Source organism: Balaenoptera acutorostrata, chromosome 3 (genome assembly GCF_949987535.1).
Source record: "Balaenoptera acutorostrata chromosome 3, mBalAcu1.1, whole genome shotgun sequence".
Lineage (NCBI taxonomy): Eukaryota > Metazoa > Chordata > Mammalia > Artiodactyla > Balaenopteridae > Balaenoptera > Balaenoptera acutorostrata.
This window is the reverse complement of record NC_080066.1, coordinates 87,467,823-87,488,869: the sequence shown is the minus strand read 5'-3', so window position 1 is coordinate 87,488,869 and position 21,047 is coordinate 87,467,823. Positions and strand designations below refer to the sequence as shown.

General features: G+C 35.8%; 1 protein-coding gene across 7 annotated transcripts in view; it reads right to left on the bottom strand.

Moving 5' to 3' along the window:
* Window positions 1–21,047, bottom strand: part of FAM227B (family with sequence similarity 227 member B) — a 280,693-nt gene that overhangs the window by 215,114 nt on the left and 44,532 nt on the right. For all 7 annotated transcript variants that reach the window (XR_009007680.1, XM_007170433.3, XM_028163551.2 and 4 more), the window contains 2 exons: window positions 10,386–10,487; window positions 7,161–7,287 (listed from right to left, as the gene is read on the bottom strand). Coding sequence is in view for 6 of the 7 variants with exons in the window: in XM_007170433.3 (XP_007170495.2) it covers window positions 7,161–7,287; window positions 10,386–10,487 (229 nt within the window). In the remaining variant the exon portion in view is untranslated. The remainder of the gene's footprint in view (window positions 1–7,160; window positions 7,288–10,385; window positions 10,488–21,047) is intronic.

Below are 21,047 nucleotides of genomic sequence, written 5' to 3'. Positions count from 1 at the left end.
GGTATTCTCTGTTCTGAATCAGCATCAGCGTTGGGTTTTGTTCCTGGGTCTTGGGATAGGGTCTTCTCAGTAATCCAGCCTTGCCCCAGCTGTAGCAAACTTGTTCTTGGCCCAGTATGTATTCCTGGCCTCTGGCGTAGAGGTAGTTTTCTCTGTTTCCCAGGTGAGTTGTGTCTCCACTTCTTCCCTAAGGGAAACTGCATTTGCTGCCCTTCCTCCTCCCCAACCTTTCCCCCTCCTCCTGCTGCGGCTTAAAGCTTGTTGTTGTTGTTAACATAGAGGAGATAGAAGGGTCCAGGCAAGGCTTTATGCCTTTTTTGCAGTGTCTTCTATTACATTCCCCCAGGCTTTCTCAAGACTGTTATTCCACCCTCAATATTTCTTGTAAGATGTGTGGAGAGAAGCTTGTAAGTGAGGGCAACTTCTCCCTTGTTTTATGTAGCTACTAAGGGTTCTATATTCTCACACTAGACCATACTCAGCTTTAAGCAATTCATTAAAAATTTTGGCTAAGGGAATTCCCTGGTGGTCCAGCGGTTGGGACTCCGTGCTTCCACTTCAGGGGGCTAGGGTTCAATCCCTGGTCGGGGAACTGAGATCCTGCAAACCACGTGGTGCAGACAAAAAAAAATTTTTTTTTGGTTGAATTCTTCTTACTGGCTTTTATGGTATCTGGCTGCATCTGCCCCCGATGAGCAAGTGCTTGCATCTGGTCTCTCCTTGGAGGCACCCTTCTTTAGATTTTGGGTTGACTGCTCCGTAATCTCTGATGGGTTCAAGGAAAGTTTTGAATTTGCAGACAGTCCAGTGTTTTTTGGTGGAAGGGTGGAAGTAATATCATTTTAGTTTTCTACATCCTAAGCAGAAGCCAGAAGTCATGGCACAAATTTTAATCTTGCTCATTGTAAGGCTGCCATGTGGGATTCAGTCATAAGGCTTGTGCCAAAATCTAGCCAATCATACAAAATCTTAATGTGTCTCTACTCTAGAGAAGTAGCTTCCAAAGTCTTCCATATCCTAATCTTCCCAAATTGTGAATATGTTATGTTACATGGCAAAGGGGAATGAAGGGAGCAGATGGAATTAAGTTTCTAAATTGGCTAACCTTAAAATAGGGTAAGTATGCAGGCTTGTCCAGGTGAGCCCAATGTAATCAGAAGGGTCCTTAAATATGGAAAAGGAAGGTAGAGGAGTCAGTATCAGAGTGATGCAATATGAGAAAGACTGACTATCCATTGCTGACTTTGATAATGAAAGAGGGCCATGAGGCAAAGAATGAAAACAGCTGCAGAAAAGTTGCAAAGAAACAGATTCTCCCCTAGAACCTCTAGAAGAACACAGCCCTGCCAAACATCTTCATTTTAGCCTAGTGAAACTCATTTTGGACTTCTGATTTCCAGAACTATAAGATAACACATTTATGTTGTTTTAAACTAAGTAGTAATTTTCTATAGTAGCAATGGGAAACTAATACAGTCTCTGGTGCTCTAAGAATTGTGTATAAGGAACTCTGGTAACAAAAATTTTGTTTGTGAAAAACGAACCAAAAATGAAAGCCAAATGACAATGTAAGAAATCAAACTGAATATAATGTAAATAACCTAATAAAGTGATTACTTCATCCTGATAAAAAGGAATTGTTTTTAATAAGGAGAAATTGAATCAAGTATTTTAGATCTATGCTATAAACATCTCCTCAACAAAGAAATAAGAAAAACATGTCTTATAAAATTCTTTCAACAAGTGCTCTAGCCAATACAAAATAATTAATCACAACTGAGAGATGAAATCTTACTAAAAGTTGAAAAGGTCGTTTATGAGCACAGACTCAGAAAACATGTGACTCTTGATAGGTATGCAATGTGAGAAATGCATTGCGAGAGAAATCTGTACAAACATATTCATGATTAAATAAACCATAGAGGCTCTAGTGCAGCTACCACTACTGCCTTGGTTTTCAACTTAAATTTTTATCGATGCATAAAAATTAAAATGAACAATCATGTACAGCTCAATGAATCTTCACAAATTTAATATATGGTGTCCATGTTACCAGCCCTCAGAAACAAAATATTCAGCACTCCAGGTGCCCTCCTTTCTAGCCAGGACCAATTCCCAAGAATAAACATTATCTTTACTTCTAAAATTATAGATTAGTTTTGCCAGATTTTGAACTTTGTATCAGTGGACTCATACAGGATCTACTCTTTTGTGTCTGGCTTTTTTCCCCCCTCAACCTTGTTTCTGTGATTTGTTCATACTACTGTATATAATTATAGTGTGTTCATTCTCATTGCTGGTAGTATTTCATTATATAAATATTCCACAGTTTATCTAAATTTCATATTATTGATGGGCATTTGGACAGTTTGTTTTGATTATTATATAAATAGTGCTGTTAAGAACATTTTGTGCTTTTGGTGTACAGAAATATGTACATTTCTGTAGGTTATGTACCTAGGAGTCATAGATATGCTGGTCCAAACTCACACATGTTCAGCTTTAGTAGATATTGATTATACACTCCCACCAGCATGGCTGCCTTTTATTTTAAGAAAATGCAGGTTTGAATTTTTTTAACTCTGTTTGAGATAAGTGTAGATTTACATGCACTTGCAAGAAATAATAGAGAGATCCCCATACCCTCTATTTAGTTTCCCACAATGGTAACTAACACCTTGTAAAACTATAATACTGTATCACAACCAGGATATAGACAATGATATAGTCAGGATATGGAACGGTTCCATCACAAGGATTCCTCGAGTTTCCCATTTTAGCCACACCTACCCTCCACTTTAAACCATTTTTTCTGCCTGATGTGAAGTTAATAGGCAAGGAAACAATAGATGATCCTTTTGTTACAGAAATGTTTTCTACTAAGGTGAAGTAGCCCACAGAGAAGTATTGAAACAAGTGTTCAACAGGGATGACTAGCCTATGTTGGAAGGATATGCATTCATAAACAGCCGTATTCAGACTAGAAGTGAGCAATGAAGTTTACTAAAGATAGACCAATTTTGTGCCTGTGTAGATGGTTTTATAATAAAACTGAGATCATTCCACCTTTTGTGAATCCTAGGGTGTTAATCAAGTACGTGTTTTAGCATATGAATAATAAAGCCCAACTAGTTGCTGGGAAACACTGGGAGGATTAGGGAGGGCTTGCTTCCTCTAAGTCTTCAGAAAAAATTTCCCTTTTCCTTCTCTGCAACAGTTTTTCATAAATTAAATACTGGTGTTTTTATTTTATTCACCTCAGGGGGCAATAATCCATTATTTATAAGAGTTCAGACACTGGAGTCTGACAGGCTTAAGCTGAAATCCTGGTTCTGTTACTTAGTAGTAACTGTGGACAAATTCTCTTAACCTTGGTTTTCCCTTTTGTAAAGGAATAATAGCATATCGTTATAATAAGGATTTTTGAGGCTTAAGTGGGATTTTTTATGTAAAATGTGGATTTCTCTTGCTCAGCATGCTGTTGACTTTGCTGTGGATTTAACCCTCTTTCTATAGGTACAAATGGAGACCACTTGTCATGTCTAGATTCTTGCCCAAGTCTGAGTCCAGCATCCATTCATCTAGCATAGTTCTGCTGTTCCTTCAATGTCTACTTATATTCTTGAGTCAGGCTATGAAGATTACCTTAATTATCACTGTACTTTTTCTTCCTTTGCTTTCAAATGCTTTTAGTGTTTACTATTTCTTTCTTGTAATTCTCCTATAGTGTAGACACCATTTAGGGCATAGTCATCTCCTTGTTATATTTTAAAATAATCACTAAAAATTTGAGATTTTGTTATAAAAAATGCAAATGTTGACGAATATTACATCTCAAACTTAAATCCTGATTGCATAAAATCCTACCACCACAACCTTCTCTTACAGTCTTCACCATTTCAGTAGTTGTCTAGTTGCTCAGGCTAAAATTCTTGGCATCATCCACGACTCTTTTATTTGTTCCACTTTCAACTTCTATATATCAATAAATCCAACGGACTCTGCCAGCAGACTTATCTAATATAACTTGCCAGCTCCTCATCCTTTAACCAACCTGTTCTAACCAATCACCATTTCTCACTTCTATTACTGCAGTATCTCCAACTGCATTCCTGATTCGACCCTTGTCCCCTCTATGGTCTCTTGTTCTCCCAAAAGCTAGAGTGATCCCTTATAAACATATTTTAGGTTACAAGTATTATTTGCTCAAAATCATCCAGTGCTTTTCCATTTCACTCATAATGAAACAGTCCTTATAACTGCCTATAAATTATGAGATGCCCTAACCTACAGACATATCTCTGACCTCATCTTTCTACTTTTCAATTCCTTTCTCATTCTACCTCAGCTACATTGGCTTCCTTGCTGCATTGCAAATATGCTAATCTTCTACCTGCATCATGGCCTTTTCATATGCTGTTCCTTCTACCTAAAAAGTTTTCATTCCAGATATCGACATAGTTCATTCTCTCACTTCCTTTGAGTCTCTGATCAATATTACCTTCTCATAAGGTATTCTCAGGTAACCCAATATGAAATAACACCAGTTTCAGTGGATGTGTTTATAAACACACATTAGAAGACTCTAAAAGGTGGAGACAAGAAGGCAGACTAACTAGGAACCTCAGGACCCAAGGTACAACACAACAGTGAAGTCCTTGGGTTTTCTTTTTGACTCATATTTCAAACTGGGTGCTAGAGAAACCAGAATCCAGAAATGGTAACAGGCAAAGATAAAAGAAGTCTCAAGAAAATCCTCCTCTCTCTAGCCCAAGGACCAGGAAAAGGGCTGCCTAGTAGGACAGAAAACTTTTAGACAATGACTGCTTACTCCAGCCAAACACAACAGGAAAATCTGCTGCTCCAAATCCACCACTGCCAGAAAAGGGTGGTCGGAGAGCCTCAGCTTCCACTCTCACTAGGTTAGTATCAGAGGAGGCAGAGCAGAGACCGAAGACTTTTATTCCCACAGGACTGGAATGAGGTGCACTTTTCTCTCCCTATGGAAAGTGGTGTCAGAGGAGGCCTAGTGGAGACTGTGACCACTGCCCAGATATAACAAGGCTACCTTCCCCCTTATAGTGTCAGTGGAAGCCACTTGGGGAGCAGTAACAAGACATCCCTGTCCCTAAAAGCCAGGGTGGTATCAGTAGAGGTCTGCTGGGAGCTGTAACAAACCTTCCTCCCACCGCTATGTCAAAAGAGACCAAGTGGGTAACCTGGACTTTCATTCCCCACCTGACAGTGCCCTTCTCCCCCAACTAAAGCAGTGTCAGAGGAGGCCTGTTGAAACACAAAATTTAGATAAGATTCAGAGTCTTATAATACCCAAAATGTCCAGGTTTTAATTGTCATATAAAAAAACTAGGAAACTCAACTTGAATGAGAAAAGACAATTGCCAGCATCTAGATGACACAGATGTTAGAATCACCTGACAAGGATTTTTCAAGCAGTTATCATAAAAACGCTTAAACAATAATGAACACACTTGAAACAAATGAGAGAACAAAGTCTCAGTGAAGAAACAGAAGATATAAAAAAGAACCAAATGTAACTTTTATAACTGAAATGTACAATAACCAAATTTTTTAAAAAATCAAGAATGGGTTTAACAGCAGAATGGAGGGGACAGAAGAAAGAATTAGTAAACTGGAAAATAGAATAATAGAAATTGCTGAATTTTCAACCTTCAGATTAATTCTACCAGTCATAGCCTATAAAACGTCCTGAACAAGAAAATTTTTGTTTACTTCAGTTAAAACTATCCATTCTGATATTTAAATAGGATAAGGTATTTATATTAATGTTCTTGCCTTTACTTCAGGCAGTTTGCATGTGGAATGCTTTGAAGACCCAAAAGAAGAGCGTAAAGTAGACACCCCCCACTGGATTTACCAGAGGACTTTAAAACCTTTCCTTATAAATCTCCTAGCTCATTGCTATTGCTCATCTAAATATGTTATATACATTCTTCTTTAATTACATAATAGAAACTAGTTAAAAGCATAAGAATCATAAAAGAAATATGAAAACTATATTTGCAGATGATATGCATAGAAAACCCTAGACAATCAATGACAAAACTAACTTGAATAAAAGGATTAAGTAAGACAGTGACTTATAAAATTTCACACAGAAATCAATATGAATTTTTGGGGGACACAATTCATTCTACAACAGGTCTGTAGGAAAGTTGTTCTGTTCTTCACATTTTTTTTCTTATAGTATTTTTGTATGAATGCTGTGCTCATTCTCTTTTTGCTCCTTATATTTGAATTAGTTGGATTTTTCTCTATAATTAGGAGACTCCTGTCCTATGTGTATTGATGGAGGTGGGTGGTCCTCAGGGTTGTTTTCTAGCATGTACCTCCCAAGGACTCCCTCCTTAAAATATGAAACATTTTCTTAAAGAAATGGTTTGGTTACTAAGAATTTACACAAAACAGTTCTAAAAAATTAGTCAAAATTTGGACAGATTTATAAGAAGGACTTGAAAACAGTCAATAGCTTCTGGTAGTCCATAATGGTATAGTAAGTCTTAGGAAACAATATTGGGGAGGTCTTTCCAGGAATATGAAACAATAGCTTAGTTTTAAACCCAAGTGCCTAAATCTCTAGCTAAGTACTCTAGGATGGAATCTTACTTCCCTTCAGCCTTTGAGTCCTACCACTCCTACCTACACACACACACACACACACACACACACACACACACACACACACACACACACGATTCAAAAAATAAGTTTTCCTTGATTAATGATTTTATGTTCTACAAGGAACTCAATTAGCTCTAGAATTTACCCAATATTATTTGCTATAAAAATGCCAGCAGTGTTCCAAAAGCAGCTTAAAATATTTCTCTTACAAATATAAAATATATATGGTATGGTTTTCTTTCTATGGCAATTTGGGTTTCTACAATAATTCCACTGCCTGTAAAATTATTTGGCTTTCTAAAGTAAACAACTGATTAATTTTAGTATAACAGAATTTTCAGAATAAAATAAATAATCATTATTATTTTGAAACACAGACATCAACATGCTATGTTTTGTAAGGCAAAGAACTACAAATTTTTTTGACTGGGTAAACAAAACGCTGCAATTCAAAAGTTTTAGGTACCACAATAATGATCAATACTTAATGACATTCGTACCTGACAACCAGAGAAAAATGTTATTCCCTAGATCTTCTTTAAATTCATCATTAAAGAAATCACTGGATTCTGGAAATGCTTCCTGGAATGTTGCATAGATAGCTTGTGCCAAACAATCAGGATACACCTACCAAAAACAGAGTCATATTAAAATAATTCCATATTTCATTTAACATATCTCAACTATCAAAGAAATTACTAAATTTGTGAAATATACGTGCCCCTTTTTTCTTATAGCTTGCTTTTGGCCATTTAGCACTTCTTTGCACTTCTAACTGAGGAATATGAACAAAGAAGAGTTGAAAATAAAGTCAGTCAATTTGGCTATTTGTTAGCATTTTGGGAAAAAAAAATTTAATTTGGATAAAGGATGAAGTTACAATTAAGATAAGATACTTTAATGATTCTACATTTATTTCATTTAACCTTGCTATTGATACCCTCTTTCAGAAAAAGAATACTGTCTTTCAGGTCATTATAATAAAAAGCATATATATATATATTTTTTAATTGAAATATATTTGACATGTAATACTATGTAAGTTTAAGGTGTACAACATGTTGATACATTTGTTTACTGCAATATGATTACCACCATAGCATTAGCTAACAGCTCTATCACGTCACACAATTATCACTTTGAGTGTGTGGTGAAAATAAAGAGCATGTTTTTAAATAATTGAAGCCTGTTTAGGTGAGTTAATATATCATAACCACGACTGTAAAATCATGATCAGATTTTATATTTGTATCATACAAACAGATGGTACTACCAGTATTCTATTAGACTTTAATTCGCTTGACTACTAAGTTTCTCTCGGGGACTGACTAAACACAGGAAGATACCAGATTTTTATAGTAAAGATTTAAAATATTTTATCTACTATTTTGGAAGGCTGGCAGACACCAGAAACTAGAAGAGGCAAGGAATGGCTTCTCCCCTAGGGCCTCTTAAAGAAACTAGCCCTGTTGATACCTTGATTTTAGTCCTATAAGACTCATTTTGGACTTCTGACCTATATAACTGTAAGACAATGAATTTCTGTTGTTTTAAGCCAGTAACTTTGTGATAATTTTTACACCAGCAACAGGAAACTAATATAGTCGCCTAATCCAGTAGTGCTAAAATCTGCTGGTAATGGATGGTATTCTTTGAAGAACTCCATAAGTTTTTTGGGGTAGGGGAGAAGAGGAGAAGGAAGAATGCTTTAAAATACTGATATATTTAATTTTACTGAATGAACCATGAACATTTTTACTACCAGAAAAATCACATATTATAATTGTGGTATATAAAATCACACTAATAATCAAAATTTAAAAGTTGAACAAGGTAAGTAAGAGGAACTTTTAAAAGTTTTCTGTGAATATCTCACCTTCAGGAGATTAGGGGAAAAAGAGATCAAGTGTCAAATGATGTTGGGAAAATTTCTGAAGGAATATCATTGTATGATATTGGAAGAAACTGAAGCAAAAGCTATACTAAATATGTTCAGATTCAGTTAATTTGTACTGAATAGTGAGACCTGAAGCTAATTTTTTGATTCTTAAATATTAATAGTTTTCTCTTTCTGTGGTAAGATAAATCAGATGAGCCAATAGTAACAAAACACCTTCTTATTTGAATGAGTTAAAAATAATAGAAATTGGTCAATGAGAGTTGAGGCTCCATTTCTACTTATAGAGCTGTGGAGGTAATATACCTGTAGGGAGGTGGCGTGGTTCTCAAGCACTGAGACAGGGAGAGGGAACATTATAAAATGACTGAACAAAGGTCAAGGGGTCAAATTATTACGGTGTACATGTTATTTGTTCTCAAGTGAGGCTTTGAATCTTGGTTAAACAACTTCTAATTTCTCCTTGGAAAAAGCCACTGAAAATAGGGACTTAGAAAAAAAATCAAGTCATGATTTGAGAAGGGTTATAAATACAATATCTACCAAAAGGCACATCCATCCCAAGGGAGAACATTTGGACCATAAATGTAAGACCAGAAATTACAGAATAAGGGATATGCAATGGTGCCACTACCTCCTTTGTTCACATTAAATAGGTCTTTTATTCTTTTCTTAAGAGCCCTGTGTTAAAGCATGCTTGATTTCATCAAGCCACATGTATAGGCTAGAAACACCACAAAGGGATAGACTAGGTGAAAGCGTATGGATAGGAGAAACAGCTGGTTTTGTCATCTCTAGACAATTTAATGACCAAAAATCCCAACCATTAACTATTATTTTCCTGAAAATAAGAAAAATAAATTTAATATTAGAAGAGAAAATCTTAGTCTATCTTTCAGAACATTAGTGTTCTATAAACAATTTATGAATCATGGATCAACCTCTTCATCTGATGGACAACCAGCTGTGGAACTGAGAGACTGAATGTCTTGCCAAGATCACCTGGGTAATTACGAGCAGATTCCAGATGTGAAGCCAAGTCTCCTTATGCCCAGTCCACTACTGATTTCCTTCTACAATACTGTATGTATATGTTTGTGAGATAGATCAAGACTGAACATAAATATTCGGCAATTTAAGTTCGTTTATGTTTTCATCATGAAGGACATTTATTTTTATTTTAGGTTTTACCCATGAAAACATTGACTGACTCAAAAATACTTCTGTATTTCTGATTTACAGATGTCAGTACAACAAAGTATTTGAATGTGGCTTCTGCTTTGAAATGCTAGATGTTTACATTTTAAAATACTCAGTGAAATTCCTACATGTCTTCATTTCACATTACTCAAGAACATAAATTATTTTAGCCAAATTATTTTACTATAACAGACATAGTAAAACATTTGATTCATAAACTTGTCCATTGTTCTTTACTGTAACATGTGCTTAGTACTTAGGCATAACACAAGAAGTTAAGTCCTCTTAGATCGAAAGATACTTTATAAAGTAAAAGAAAAATGATAATTTTGTAGGTAAAAAACCAAGACTATACATAGAACAAGTCAATAGTTTTCAAATTATTAATATGCAAACAAATACATATACCACACTGAGGAGATTCTGTAAGGCTTTTAGTCAGTAGAATACAATATTCTGGGGTGGAAGGGCATGACTTTTTAAATATTATCATTATTAACTCTACTTTAGGCAATTTTGCTTGCAAAGTAACAAAATATGTTCTCATATGTGTTTAAATAAAATAACTATTTTTATATTTCACTTGCTATAAAAATAATTAACATAATTAGTTAATTTCTATATTTACCTGAAAGAATGCATCCTTTCGACTTAGAGGTATGCTCATGAAAAGTGACACATAACTTTCTGAAATTCTATCGAACAAGGAATCTTGACTTTCTCTGTCAGGCTTAAAAAATAAAACATACATGGAATTAAAATCATTAATACTACAATTTAAAATTAGAATCTGTTTACATAATGTCAGTAACTCTATCTTCTTAAAGGGCAGATCAGTTGCTATAGTGGAATGAGCATGGGTTTTTGGCATCATGCAGACCTGAATTTGAATGCTGGCTCCATTATTCATTAGCTGTACTATCCCAGGCAAGTTAATTAAGTCCTAGTTTCCTTATCTGCCAAATATAGATAATATCACATACCTTAAAGTATTATCTTAAAATTAAATAGGGGCAATGATTATGTTTTGTTTGACTTTGTATTTCAAGCCCTCAGCACGGTGCCTGGCACACTGAAAGCACACCAACATTTGATGAATTAATGAAGGTTCTTGAATAGTAGTTGGCATGCACAAGGCAATCAATGGCATAGTTGCCTGCTATTATTCTATAACCATTCCATATTTTTCATAATCAGTAACTCAGTATAAAGTCAAAGCAATTACTGGAATGAGACAGCCATAGCCAGAACTAGTAAAATTGTGACATGAGAACTATACTAAAAACAAAGTAAGTAGAATGTCATAAGAAGGAAGAAATCTGTAGATAATAATAATGTCAATATTAAAGTCCTAAGGTAGCACCTTGAATTCTTGCTCTATTAAGCAATGAAGAGATAAATTAGAGTGCAAATCCATGAATTAAGCAATAAAGATGAATTAGAGTCCAAATTCATTTATGATGTCAAGAGTAGAAGCACAAGCTGGAATTAATAGGTTTTGGTAATAAACATCAAAAATGATCAAATTTAGTGGTAGTTTTCTATGAAATTAGCATGCCATATGAGCTAGGATTCATAAATGCATAGGATCTTAGACATAAAATGGAAGTTAGATATCACCTAGGTTAAGCCCCTCTATTTTAATGACTGCATTGATGCTCAGAAAGATTAATTATTTAAGGTTATACACAGTTAAGTAACTGAAAGCCAGACTAGAATCTAGGTCTCCTAACTCCCAATACAGCTTTTATGCTTGTGTAATAAATTTATGGGAGGAGATAGTAGCAGAAATCATAATGATAATGTTAATAGTTAACAATTCTTGATCATTTATATAATGGGCAGTGGTTCTAAGACTTAGGGTTGTGTGAGAATTAAATGAGATAATATATAATTTACTAGTAAAGAAAGATGGTATATTTCAGTTACATGATCTACACTTAACACGTGTGATGAAATACCCAAACAGAAAGTTCCAGAACATGTCTTTGTTTAATACAATTCAACCTAATGTCCACAACATATATACCTCCACAGGAAACTGAGTAGCAAAATGGTACAGTAAATTTTTATACATGTTTTGGTATGCTTGAAAAGAAAACGTATCCTACAGCTTTTGGATATTCAGGTTACTGATATGTTCATTAGATCTAGCTATTTAACATATGCTAAATCATACTTGCATTCCAGGAATAAATTTCATTGGTCAGATTGTATAACCCTTTTAATATACTGCTGAATTCAGTTTGCTAGTATTTTGTTGAAGATTTTTGCATCAATATCCATCAAAGAGGATATTGGTCTGTAGATGCTTTTTTTGTTGTAATATCTTTGGCTTTGGCATCAGGGTAATGCTGGTCTCATAAAATGAGCTAGAAACTATTCCCTTCTCTTCAATTTTTTGGGAGAGTTAGAGAAGGACTGGTGTTAATTCTTCTTTTAATGTTGGCAGAATTCATCAGTGAAGTCATCTAGTCCAGAACTTTTCTTTGTTGGGAGGTTTCTGATTACGGAAACCTGATTGAATCTCCTTACTAGTTATAGGTCTATTCAGATTGTCTATTTCTTCATTATTCAGTCTTGGAAAGTTATGTTTCTAGGAATTTGTCCATTTTATACAGGCTATCCAATTTGTTGTTATATGTTTGTTCACAGTACTCTAATAATCCTTGTTATTTCTTTGACAATAGTTATGTTTCCACTTTCATTTCTGACTTTGGTAATTTGAGTCCTTTTTTTTTTTTTTTTTTTGGCTGCACTGAATGGCATATGAGATCTTATATGAGATCTTAGTTCCCTGACGAGGGATCGAACCCATGCCCCCTGCAGTGGAAGCACAGAGTCTTAACCACTGGACTGACAGGGAAGTCCTCACTTTTTTTCTTAGTCTAGCTAGAGGTTTGTCAATTTTGTTGATCTCAAAGGACTAACTTTTGGTTTTACTGATTTTCTCTACTGTTTACCAATTCTCTATTTTACTTATCTCCACTCTAATCTTTAGTAATTCCTTCCTTCTTTGTTGTTCTTTTTCTAGTTCCTTAATATGTAAAGTTAGGTTGTTGATATATTGTTTTTTGATTTATTTAAAACTTTAAATTTCTCTTTTAGCAATGTTTTTGCTTTGTCCTATGAGTTTTGGTACATTGTGTTTTTTGCTTTCATTTGTTTCAAGTTATTTTCTAATTTCCCCTGTGATTTATTCTTTGAATCATTGGTTGTTTAAGAACTCTTATACATCAACAATGTGAGAATAATTTGTACATCCAGTTTGGAAACAACTTGGCACTACCTTGTGAAGTTGAACATCTTCATACCCAACAATGCAGCAATTCCATTCCTTCTCTATGTGTCTTGCAATTTTTGTTTGAGAGATGGACATCTTCAATAGGACAGTAAAACCTGAGGTATAAAGTAGTTATGCTTGGGAATAGGTATGTCTCTTCTCTTGTTAGCCTTTAGGGGTCTGAGTCAACGAAGTAAAATGTTAAGCTCCATTTCGGTTTTGTTTTTGCTATGGTTATTCTGAGTTAAACAGAGGCTTCAAATTCCTCCTGCATTGCCTTGTTTTTAGAATTCTTGAAGACCCACCTTTTGAATTCATTTTCTCTAATTCCTTCTGTTTTTCAGTTTTTCCTTTTATTGGTTTCCTCTCTGATCTTTATTATTTCCTTTCTTCTGCATACTTTGGTTTTCATTTCTTTTTCTTTGTCTAGTTTCCTACAGTAGAAGTTGAGGTCATGGTTTTTGAGAACTTTCCTTATTTCAAATCTAGACATATTAATGCTTTAAATTTCCAAATACTGCTTGAGGTCCATCCCACAAATTTTAATCTGTATTTTCATTTTCATCAAGTTCAAAATACTTTTCAATTTCCCGACTGATTTCTGGTTAGACGCACAGTTCCTGAGAAGTGTGTTATTTAGTTATCAAATATTTGAAGGTTTTCCAGGTAGCTTTCTGTTATTCATTTATAATATAATTCCATTTTGGTCTAAAAACATACTTTGTATGATCTGAATTCTTTTAATTTCATTAGGATGTTTTCCTAGCCCAGAATATAGTTGGTAAAGGTTTAATGGGTACATAAGAAAAATGTGTATTCTGCTGTTGTTATGAGGAATGTTTAATAAATATCAATTAGATCCATAAAGTTGGTTAACAGTATTGCTCAAGTCATCTACATCATTCTATATCAATAACTGGTTTTCTGCACATTTGACCAATTATTGAATATAAGGTGTTGAAATACCTAACTATACTTATAGATTTGTCTATTGCTTCTTTAAGTATTAAAATTTTTTCATTAAATGTGTTTCAAAGCATTTTAATTAGGTGCATAAATATTTATGATTGTTATGTCATATTGATGTATTGACTACTTTATAATTATACAATTACTTTCTTTTTCCCCCGTAATATTCTTTGCTTTGAAGGCTACCCTGTATAATGAGTTCAAAAAAGTTGTGACTTTTGTGGGTTATATATGGCTTGTCTTTGTTATTTTATGAGTGGAACTGATGTACTTTCCAGCCTCCTGAATCTTTTTGGGAGCCAGTGTTCCAAGGACAATTTTGAAAACATTAAGGGTATATGATTACTCGAACTATTCTAGTTAAACACCATCAAGGAAATTTTTATCATTAGCCTACACGTTGGCCAGCAATTTTTAGAACACTGCATTCTCACTAACAATATGATAATAAATAATAATGATAGATGTAACCATTGAACACTTACCATATACCTACTTCCATGTAAACAAACAACTTTACATGCATTTTCTAATATAACTCCTGATAAACAGATAAAGTAGGTAATTTTTAAAAATTTTATGAAAGACTTAGAGAGGTAAGTAACTATTCAAAGTCACATCATTTTCTAAGTGGATAAACTTGTTTTTGAAAGCCAGATCTTAATTCTATTATATTGAATCTCATATTACATTTATATAGTATTTCCACAGTTTACTAGGGATCTTATTCATGTCACTTTTAGTACACACACCAACTCTAGGAAAAAAGAAAGTATATGTTATTTTTACCTGTTTTTTGTTTGTTTTGTTTTATTTTGTTTTAGAGAGATGACATAACTGAAGCTCAGAGTGATTTTCTGACTAGCCCAAAGTCTCACACTAACTACTGGGAGAGCCAGATTTAAAATTTTAATTTCCTGGATTCCAGTGCAGCACTTTTTCTACTAGATCAAGCTACCACTACATCATAGGCAATAAAGGAAATCTGCTATTATATTAGTCACCTAAAAACTACTGAAATAAGTTTTAGAGCCAGCATACTGAACCATGCTATGTTCTAGAGTATGATTATATATATATTTTTCATATTATGCTGTTGGTAATTAAATTGTACAAGTGGCTCAGGGTTCTATTCCAGTTATAAAGTCAGTATTATTTATTATTCATAAAGTAGATTCAAAAATAGATAGAATTTATGTGTTTTGTACTCACCTGAAAATGTAGTACAGCTTGAAATAGGAGCTAACCTAACAAAACAGATATTCCCACACAATGCTGGTAAAAATGTATGGGCATGCACCACACTTATTTGGTGGATTTAGGAACCTAAGAGGTCATGCTATTTATCTAGTTCACTGGCTTCAATACATTTATATTTAACAATGAATCCTCTTAGAAATAAAACCATAGGTGAAATGTAATGAACAGAACAGATGAAAGAGGAGCTGTTCTGGTTAAATCATGGAAATGTTGCTTCAATATGGCTTGGATATCCCTTCAGTTCCCTAGAACACTAGCAGAACACTCATCCAGCTGAATCATATATTGTTCCTCAAAACACACCAGAAATCTTAACTGATACTGGAAATGTTATTAAATTATAATATTTTAAAATTATTACTGGGGGTGGAGTCAAGGTGGCAGACTAGGAGGATGCGGAATTTGTGTCTCCGCACAACTAGGGCACCTACCAGGCACCGGTGGGGGAACCACAGACACCTAAGGGAACAGGAGGAACCCCCAGTGACCGGGTAGAACGTGGAGCATGGGGGGAGTGAAGGGGGAGGAGAAGTGGAGGCAGGATGGGACTGGCGCCCCTGAGGGGCAGCTGGGGGAGGGGAAGGGATCCCACGCCCGAAAGGGTAAATTGGGGGACCACTGAGAGGGCAGGGGATCAAAAGGGAGCATGGCCAGGATTACCCTGCCCACTAGGGTCCCTGGGAGCCTGCTGAGATCCTGAGCCTGATCCTCTGCCCACCGAGGCCCCCTCCAGCCATGCACGGGTCCTGAGGGAGTGGGAGGGAGGGAAGGGGGAGCAAAAGTAAAGGCTGGACCTCCAGGACCAGCACCCCTGAGGGGTGGCTGGGGGAGGAGGAGTTCCTACACCCAGCAGAACCCACCCACGGTTAGGGATCCATCGGGGACAGGGGAGACACTGGGGGAGACGGTGGTGGCGGCGTGCAGAGGAACAGAAGGGAATGCGGCCAGCACTTTCCCTGTCTACTTAGGCACCAGTGAGCCTGATGGGCTCCTGGGCCTAACCCTCTGACCTTGGAGTCTCCCTCTTGCAGTGCAGAGCCCAAGCCCCACCCCTACACTCCCACCCAAGGCCCTACCTCTACACTTGGAGACCCCCTCCAATGCTGGGCCTAAACCCCACCCATACACCCTCACTCAGGGCCGTAACTCCAAACTCCGGAACTCCACACTCCAGAGGTCCTCCTTTCCATGTACTGCCTCTCCCCTTCTGTGCAGGTACTAAGCAGAGGCCCTACCCCACACTCAAACGTCAACCCCCACCCACCTAAGTCCCGCCACACAAAAAACCCCACCCCTGCTTAAGTCCCACCCCCACCGAAACAGCCCCATAGCCAAGGCTTTTTTTTTTTTCCTCTTTTAGATTGGGGTTCTGTTTTACCTTGTTGATTCATTTATATTTTTATTTTTCCTAATAAATCTTTTATTTTTCTAATTTTCTTTTATTCTTTATACTCTGTTATTGTTCTCTCCTTTTAGCTTCTTCCCCCCCCCTTTTTTTTTCTGTTGTGGTTTTATTTTACTGTGTTGCAGTTGTTTCAATTATATTTTTATTTTTCCTAATACATTTTGTTTTTTATTCTTTGATATGGTACTGCACCTTTTTTTTTTTTTTGCCATGCCATGCAGTTTGAAGGATTTTGGTTCCCAGCCCGGAGGTCGGGCCTGAGCTCCTGTGATGGGAGCCCCGAGCCCAAAAAGCTGGAATAACAGAAAACCTCAGACTGCAGGGAATATTAATCGGAGTGAGGCCTCCCGGAGGTGCTCATCTCAGCACCAAGACCTGGCTCTATCCAACTGCTTGCAAACTCCAGTGCTGGATGCCTCAGGCCAAACAACCAGTAAGACAAGAATACAGCCCCACCCATCAGAAGAAAAAAAAAAAAGGAAATGACAAAAAATTATCTTACAGACAAAGGAGCAAGGTAAAAACTTACAAGACCAAATAAATGAAGAGAAATAGGCAACCTATCTGAAAAAGAATTCAGAGTAATGACAAAGATGATCCAAAATCTCAGAAACATAATGGAGAAAATACAAGAAACATTTAACAAGGAACTAGGAGAACTAAAGAGCAAATAAACAGTGATGAACAACTTAATAATTGAAAAGAAAAACACTCTAGAAGGAATCAATAGCAGAATAACTGAGGCAGAAGAACAGATAAGTGAGCTGGAAGATAAAATGGTGGAAATAACTGCCAGGGATAGAATAAAGAAAAAAGAATGAAAAGAATTGAGGACAGTCTCAGAGACTCCTGGGACAGCATTAAATGCACCAACATTCGAATTATAGGGGTCCCAGAAGAAGAAGAGAAAAAGAAAGGGTCTGAGAAAATATTTCAAGAGATTATATTTGAAAACTTCCCTAACATGGGAAGCGAAATAATCAATCAAGTACAGGAGGCGCAGAGAGTCCCATAAGGGTAAATCCAAGGAGAAACATGCCAAGACACATGTTAATCAAACTATCAAAAATTAAATACAAAGAAAAAATAATAAAAGCAGCAAGGGAAAAACAACTAATAACATACAAGGGAATCCGCATAAGGTTAACAGCTGATCTTTCAGCAGAAACTCTGCAAGCCAGAAGGGAGTGGCAGGACATATTTAAAGTGATTAAAGGGAAAAACCTACAACCAAGATTACTCTACCCAGTAAAGATCTCATTCAGATTTGACAGAGAAATTAAAACCTTTACAGACAAGCAAAAGTTAAGAGAATTCAGCACCACCAAACCAGCTTTACAAGAAATGGTAAAGGAACTTGCCTAGGCAGAAAACACGAGAAGGAAAAGACCTACAATAACAAACCCAAAACAACTGGTAATAGAACATACATATCGATAACTACCTTAAATGTAAATGGATTAAATGGTCCAACCAAAAGACACAGACTGGCTGAATGGATACAAAAACAAGACCCGTATAAATGCTGTCTACAAGAGACCCACTTCAAACCTAGGGACACATACAGACTGAAAATGAGGGGATGGAAAAAGATATTCCATGCAAATGGAAATAAAAAGAAAGCTGGGGTAGAAATTCTCATGTGAGACAAAATAGACTTTAAAATAAAGACTATTACAAGAGACAAAGTAGGACACTACATAATGATCAAGGGATCAATCCAAGAAGAAGGCATAACAATTGTAAACATTTATGCACCCAACATAGGAGCACCTCAATACATAAGGCAAATGCTAACAGCCATAAAAGGGGAAATCGACAGTAACACAATCATAGTAGGGGACTTTAACAGCCCACTTTCATCAATGGACAGATCATCCAAAATGAAAATAAATAAGGAAACACAAGCTTTAAATGACACATTAAACAAGACGGACTTAATTGATATTTATAGGACATTCCATCCCAAAACAACAGAATACACTTTCTTCTCAAGTGCTCATGGAACATTTTCCAGGATAGATCATATCTTGGGTCACAAATCAAGCCTTGGTAAATTCAAGAAAATTGAAATCATATCAAGTATCTTTTCCGACCACAACACCATGATACTAGATATCAACTACAGGAAAAAATCTGTAAAAAATACAAACACATGGAGGCTAAACAATGTGCTACTAAATAACCAAGAGATCACTGAAGAAATCAAAGAGGAAACCAAAAAATACCTAGAAACAAATGACAATGAAAACACAACAATCCAAAACCTATGGGATGCAGCAAAAGCAGTTCTAAGAGGGAAGTTTATAGAAATACAATCCTACCTCAAGAAACAAGAAACATCTCTAATAAACAACCTAACCTTACACCTAAAGCAATAGAGAAAGAACAAAAAAAAATGCAAAGTTAGCAGAAGGAAAGAAATCATAAAGATCAGATCAGAAATAAATGAAAAAGAAATGAAGGAAACAACAGCAAAGATCAATAAAACTAAAAGCTGGTTCTTTGAGAAGATAAAAAAATTGATAAACCATTAGATAGACTCATCAAGAAAAAAAAGGGAGAAGACTCAAATCAACAGAATTAGAAATGAAAAAGGAGAAGTAACAATTGACACTGCAGAAATACAAAGGATCATGAGTGATTACTACAAACAAATATATGCCAACAAAATGGACAACCTGTAAGAAACGGACAAATTCTTAGAAAAGCACAACCTTCTGAGACTGAACCAGGAAGAAATAGAATACATAAACAGACCAATCACAAGCACTGAAATTGAGACTGTGATTAAAAATCTTCCAATAAACAAAAGCCAAGGACCAGATGGTTTCACAGGCGAATTCTAGAAAACATTTAGAGAAGAGCTAACACCTAGCCATCTCAAACTCTTCCAAAATATAGCAGAGGGAAGAACATTCCCAAACTCATTCTATGAGGCCACCATCACCCTGATACCAAAACCAGACAAAGATGTCACAAAGAAAGAAAACTACAGGCCAATATCCCTGATGAACACTGATGCAAAAATCCTCAACAAAATACTAGGAAACCGAATCCAAAAGCACATTAAAAGGATCATACATCATGATCAAGTGGGGTTTATCCCAGGAATGCAAGGATTCTTCAATATACTCAAATCAATCAATGTGATACACCATATTAACAAATTGAAGGATAAAAACCATATGATCATCTCAATAGATGCAGAAAAAGCTTTCAACAAAATTCAACACCCATTTATAATAAGAAAAAAAAAACACCCACAAAGTAGGCATAGAAGGAACCTACCTCAACATAATAAAGGCCATATATGACAAACCAACAGCCAACATCATTCTCAATGGTGAAAAACTGAAACCATGTCCTCTAAGGTCAGGAACAAGACAAGGTTTCCCACTCTCACCACTATTATTCAACATAGTTTTGGAAGTTTTAGCCAATCAGAGAAGAAAAAGAAATAATAGGAATCCAAATCGTAAAAGAAGAAGTAGAACTGTCACTGTTTGCAGATGACATGATACTATAAATAGAGCATCCTAAAGATGCTACCAGAAAACTACTAGAGCTAATCAATGAATTTGGTAGAGTAGCTGGATACAAAATTAATACACAGAAATCTCTTGCATTCCTACACACTAGTGATGAAAAATCTGAAGGAGAAATTAAGGAAACACTCCCATTTACCACTGCAACAAAAAGAATAAAATACCTAGGAATAAACCTAGCAAAGGAGACAAAAGACCTGTATCCAGAAAACTATAAGACACTGATGAAAGAAATTAAAGATGATACAAACGGATGGAGAGATATAACATGTTCCTGGATTGGAAGAATCAACACTGTGAATATAACTATACTACCCAAAGCAATCTACATATTCAATGCAATCCATTTCAAACTACCAGTGGCATTTTTCACAGAACTAGAACAAAAAATTTCACAATTTGTATGGAAACACAAAAGGCCCCAAATAGCCAAAGCAATCTTGACAAAGAAAAACGGAACTGGAGGAATCAGGCCCCCTGACTTCAGACTATAGTACAAAGCTACAGTAATCAAGACAGTATGGTACTGGCACAAAAACAGAAATGTAGATCAATGGAACAGGATAGAAAATCCAGAGATAAATCCTTGCACATATGGTCACCTTATCTTTGATAAAGGAGGCAGGATTATACAATGGACAAAAGACAGCCTCTTCAATAAGTGGTGCTGGGAAAACTGGACAGCTGCATGTAAAAGAATGAAATTAGAACACTCCCTAACACCATACACAAAAATAAGCTTAAAATGGATCAAAGACCTAAATGTAAGGCCAGACACTATAAAACTCTTAGAGGAAAACATAGGCAGAACACTCTATGACATAA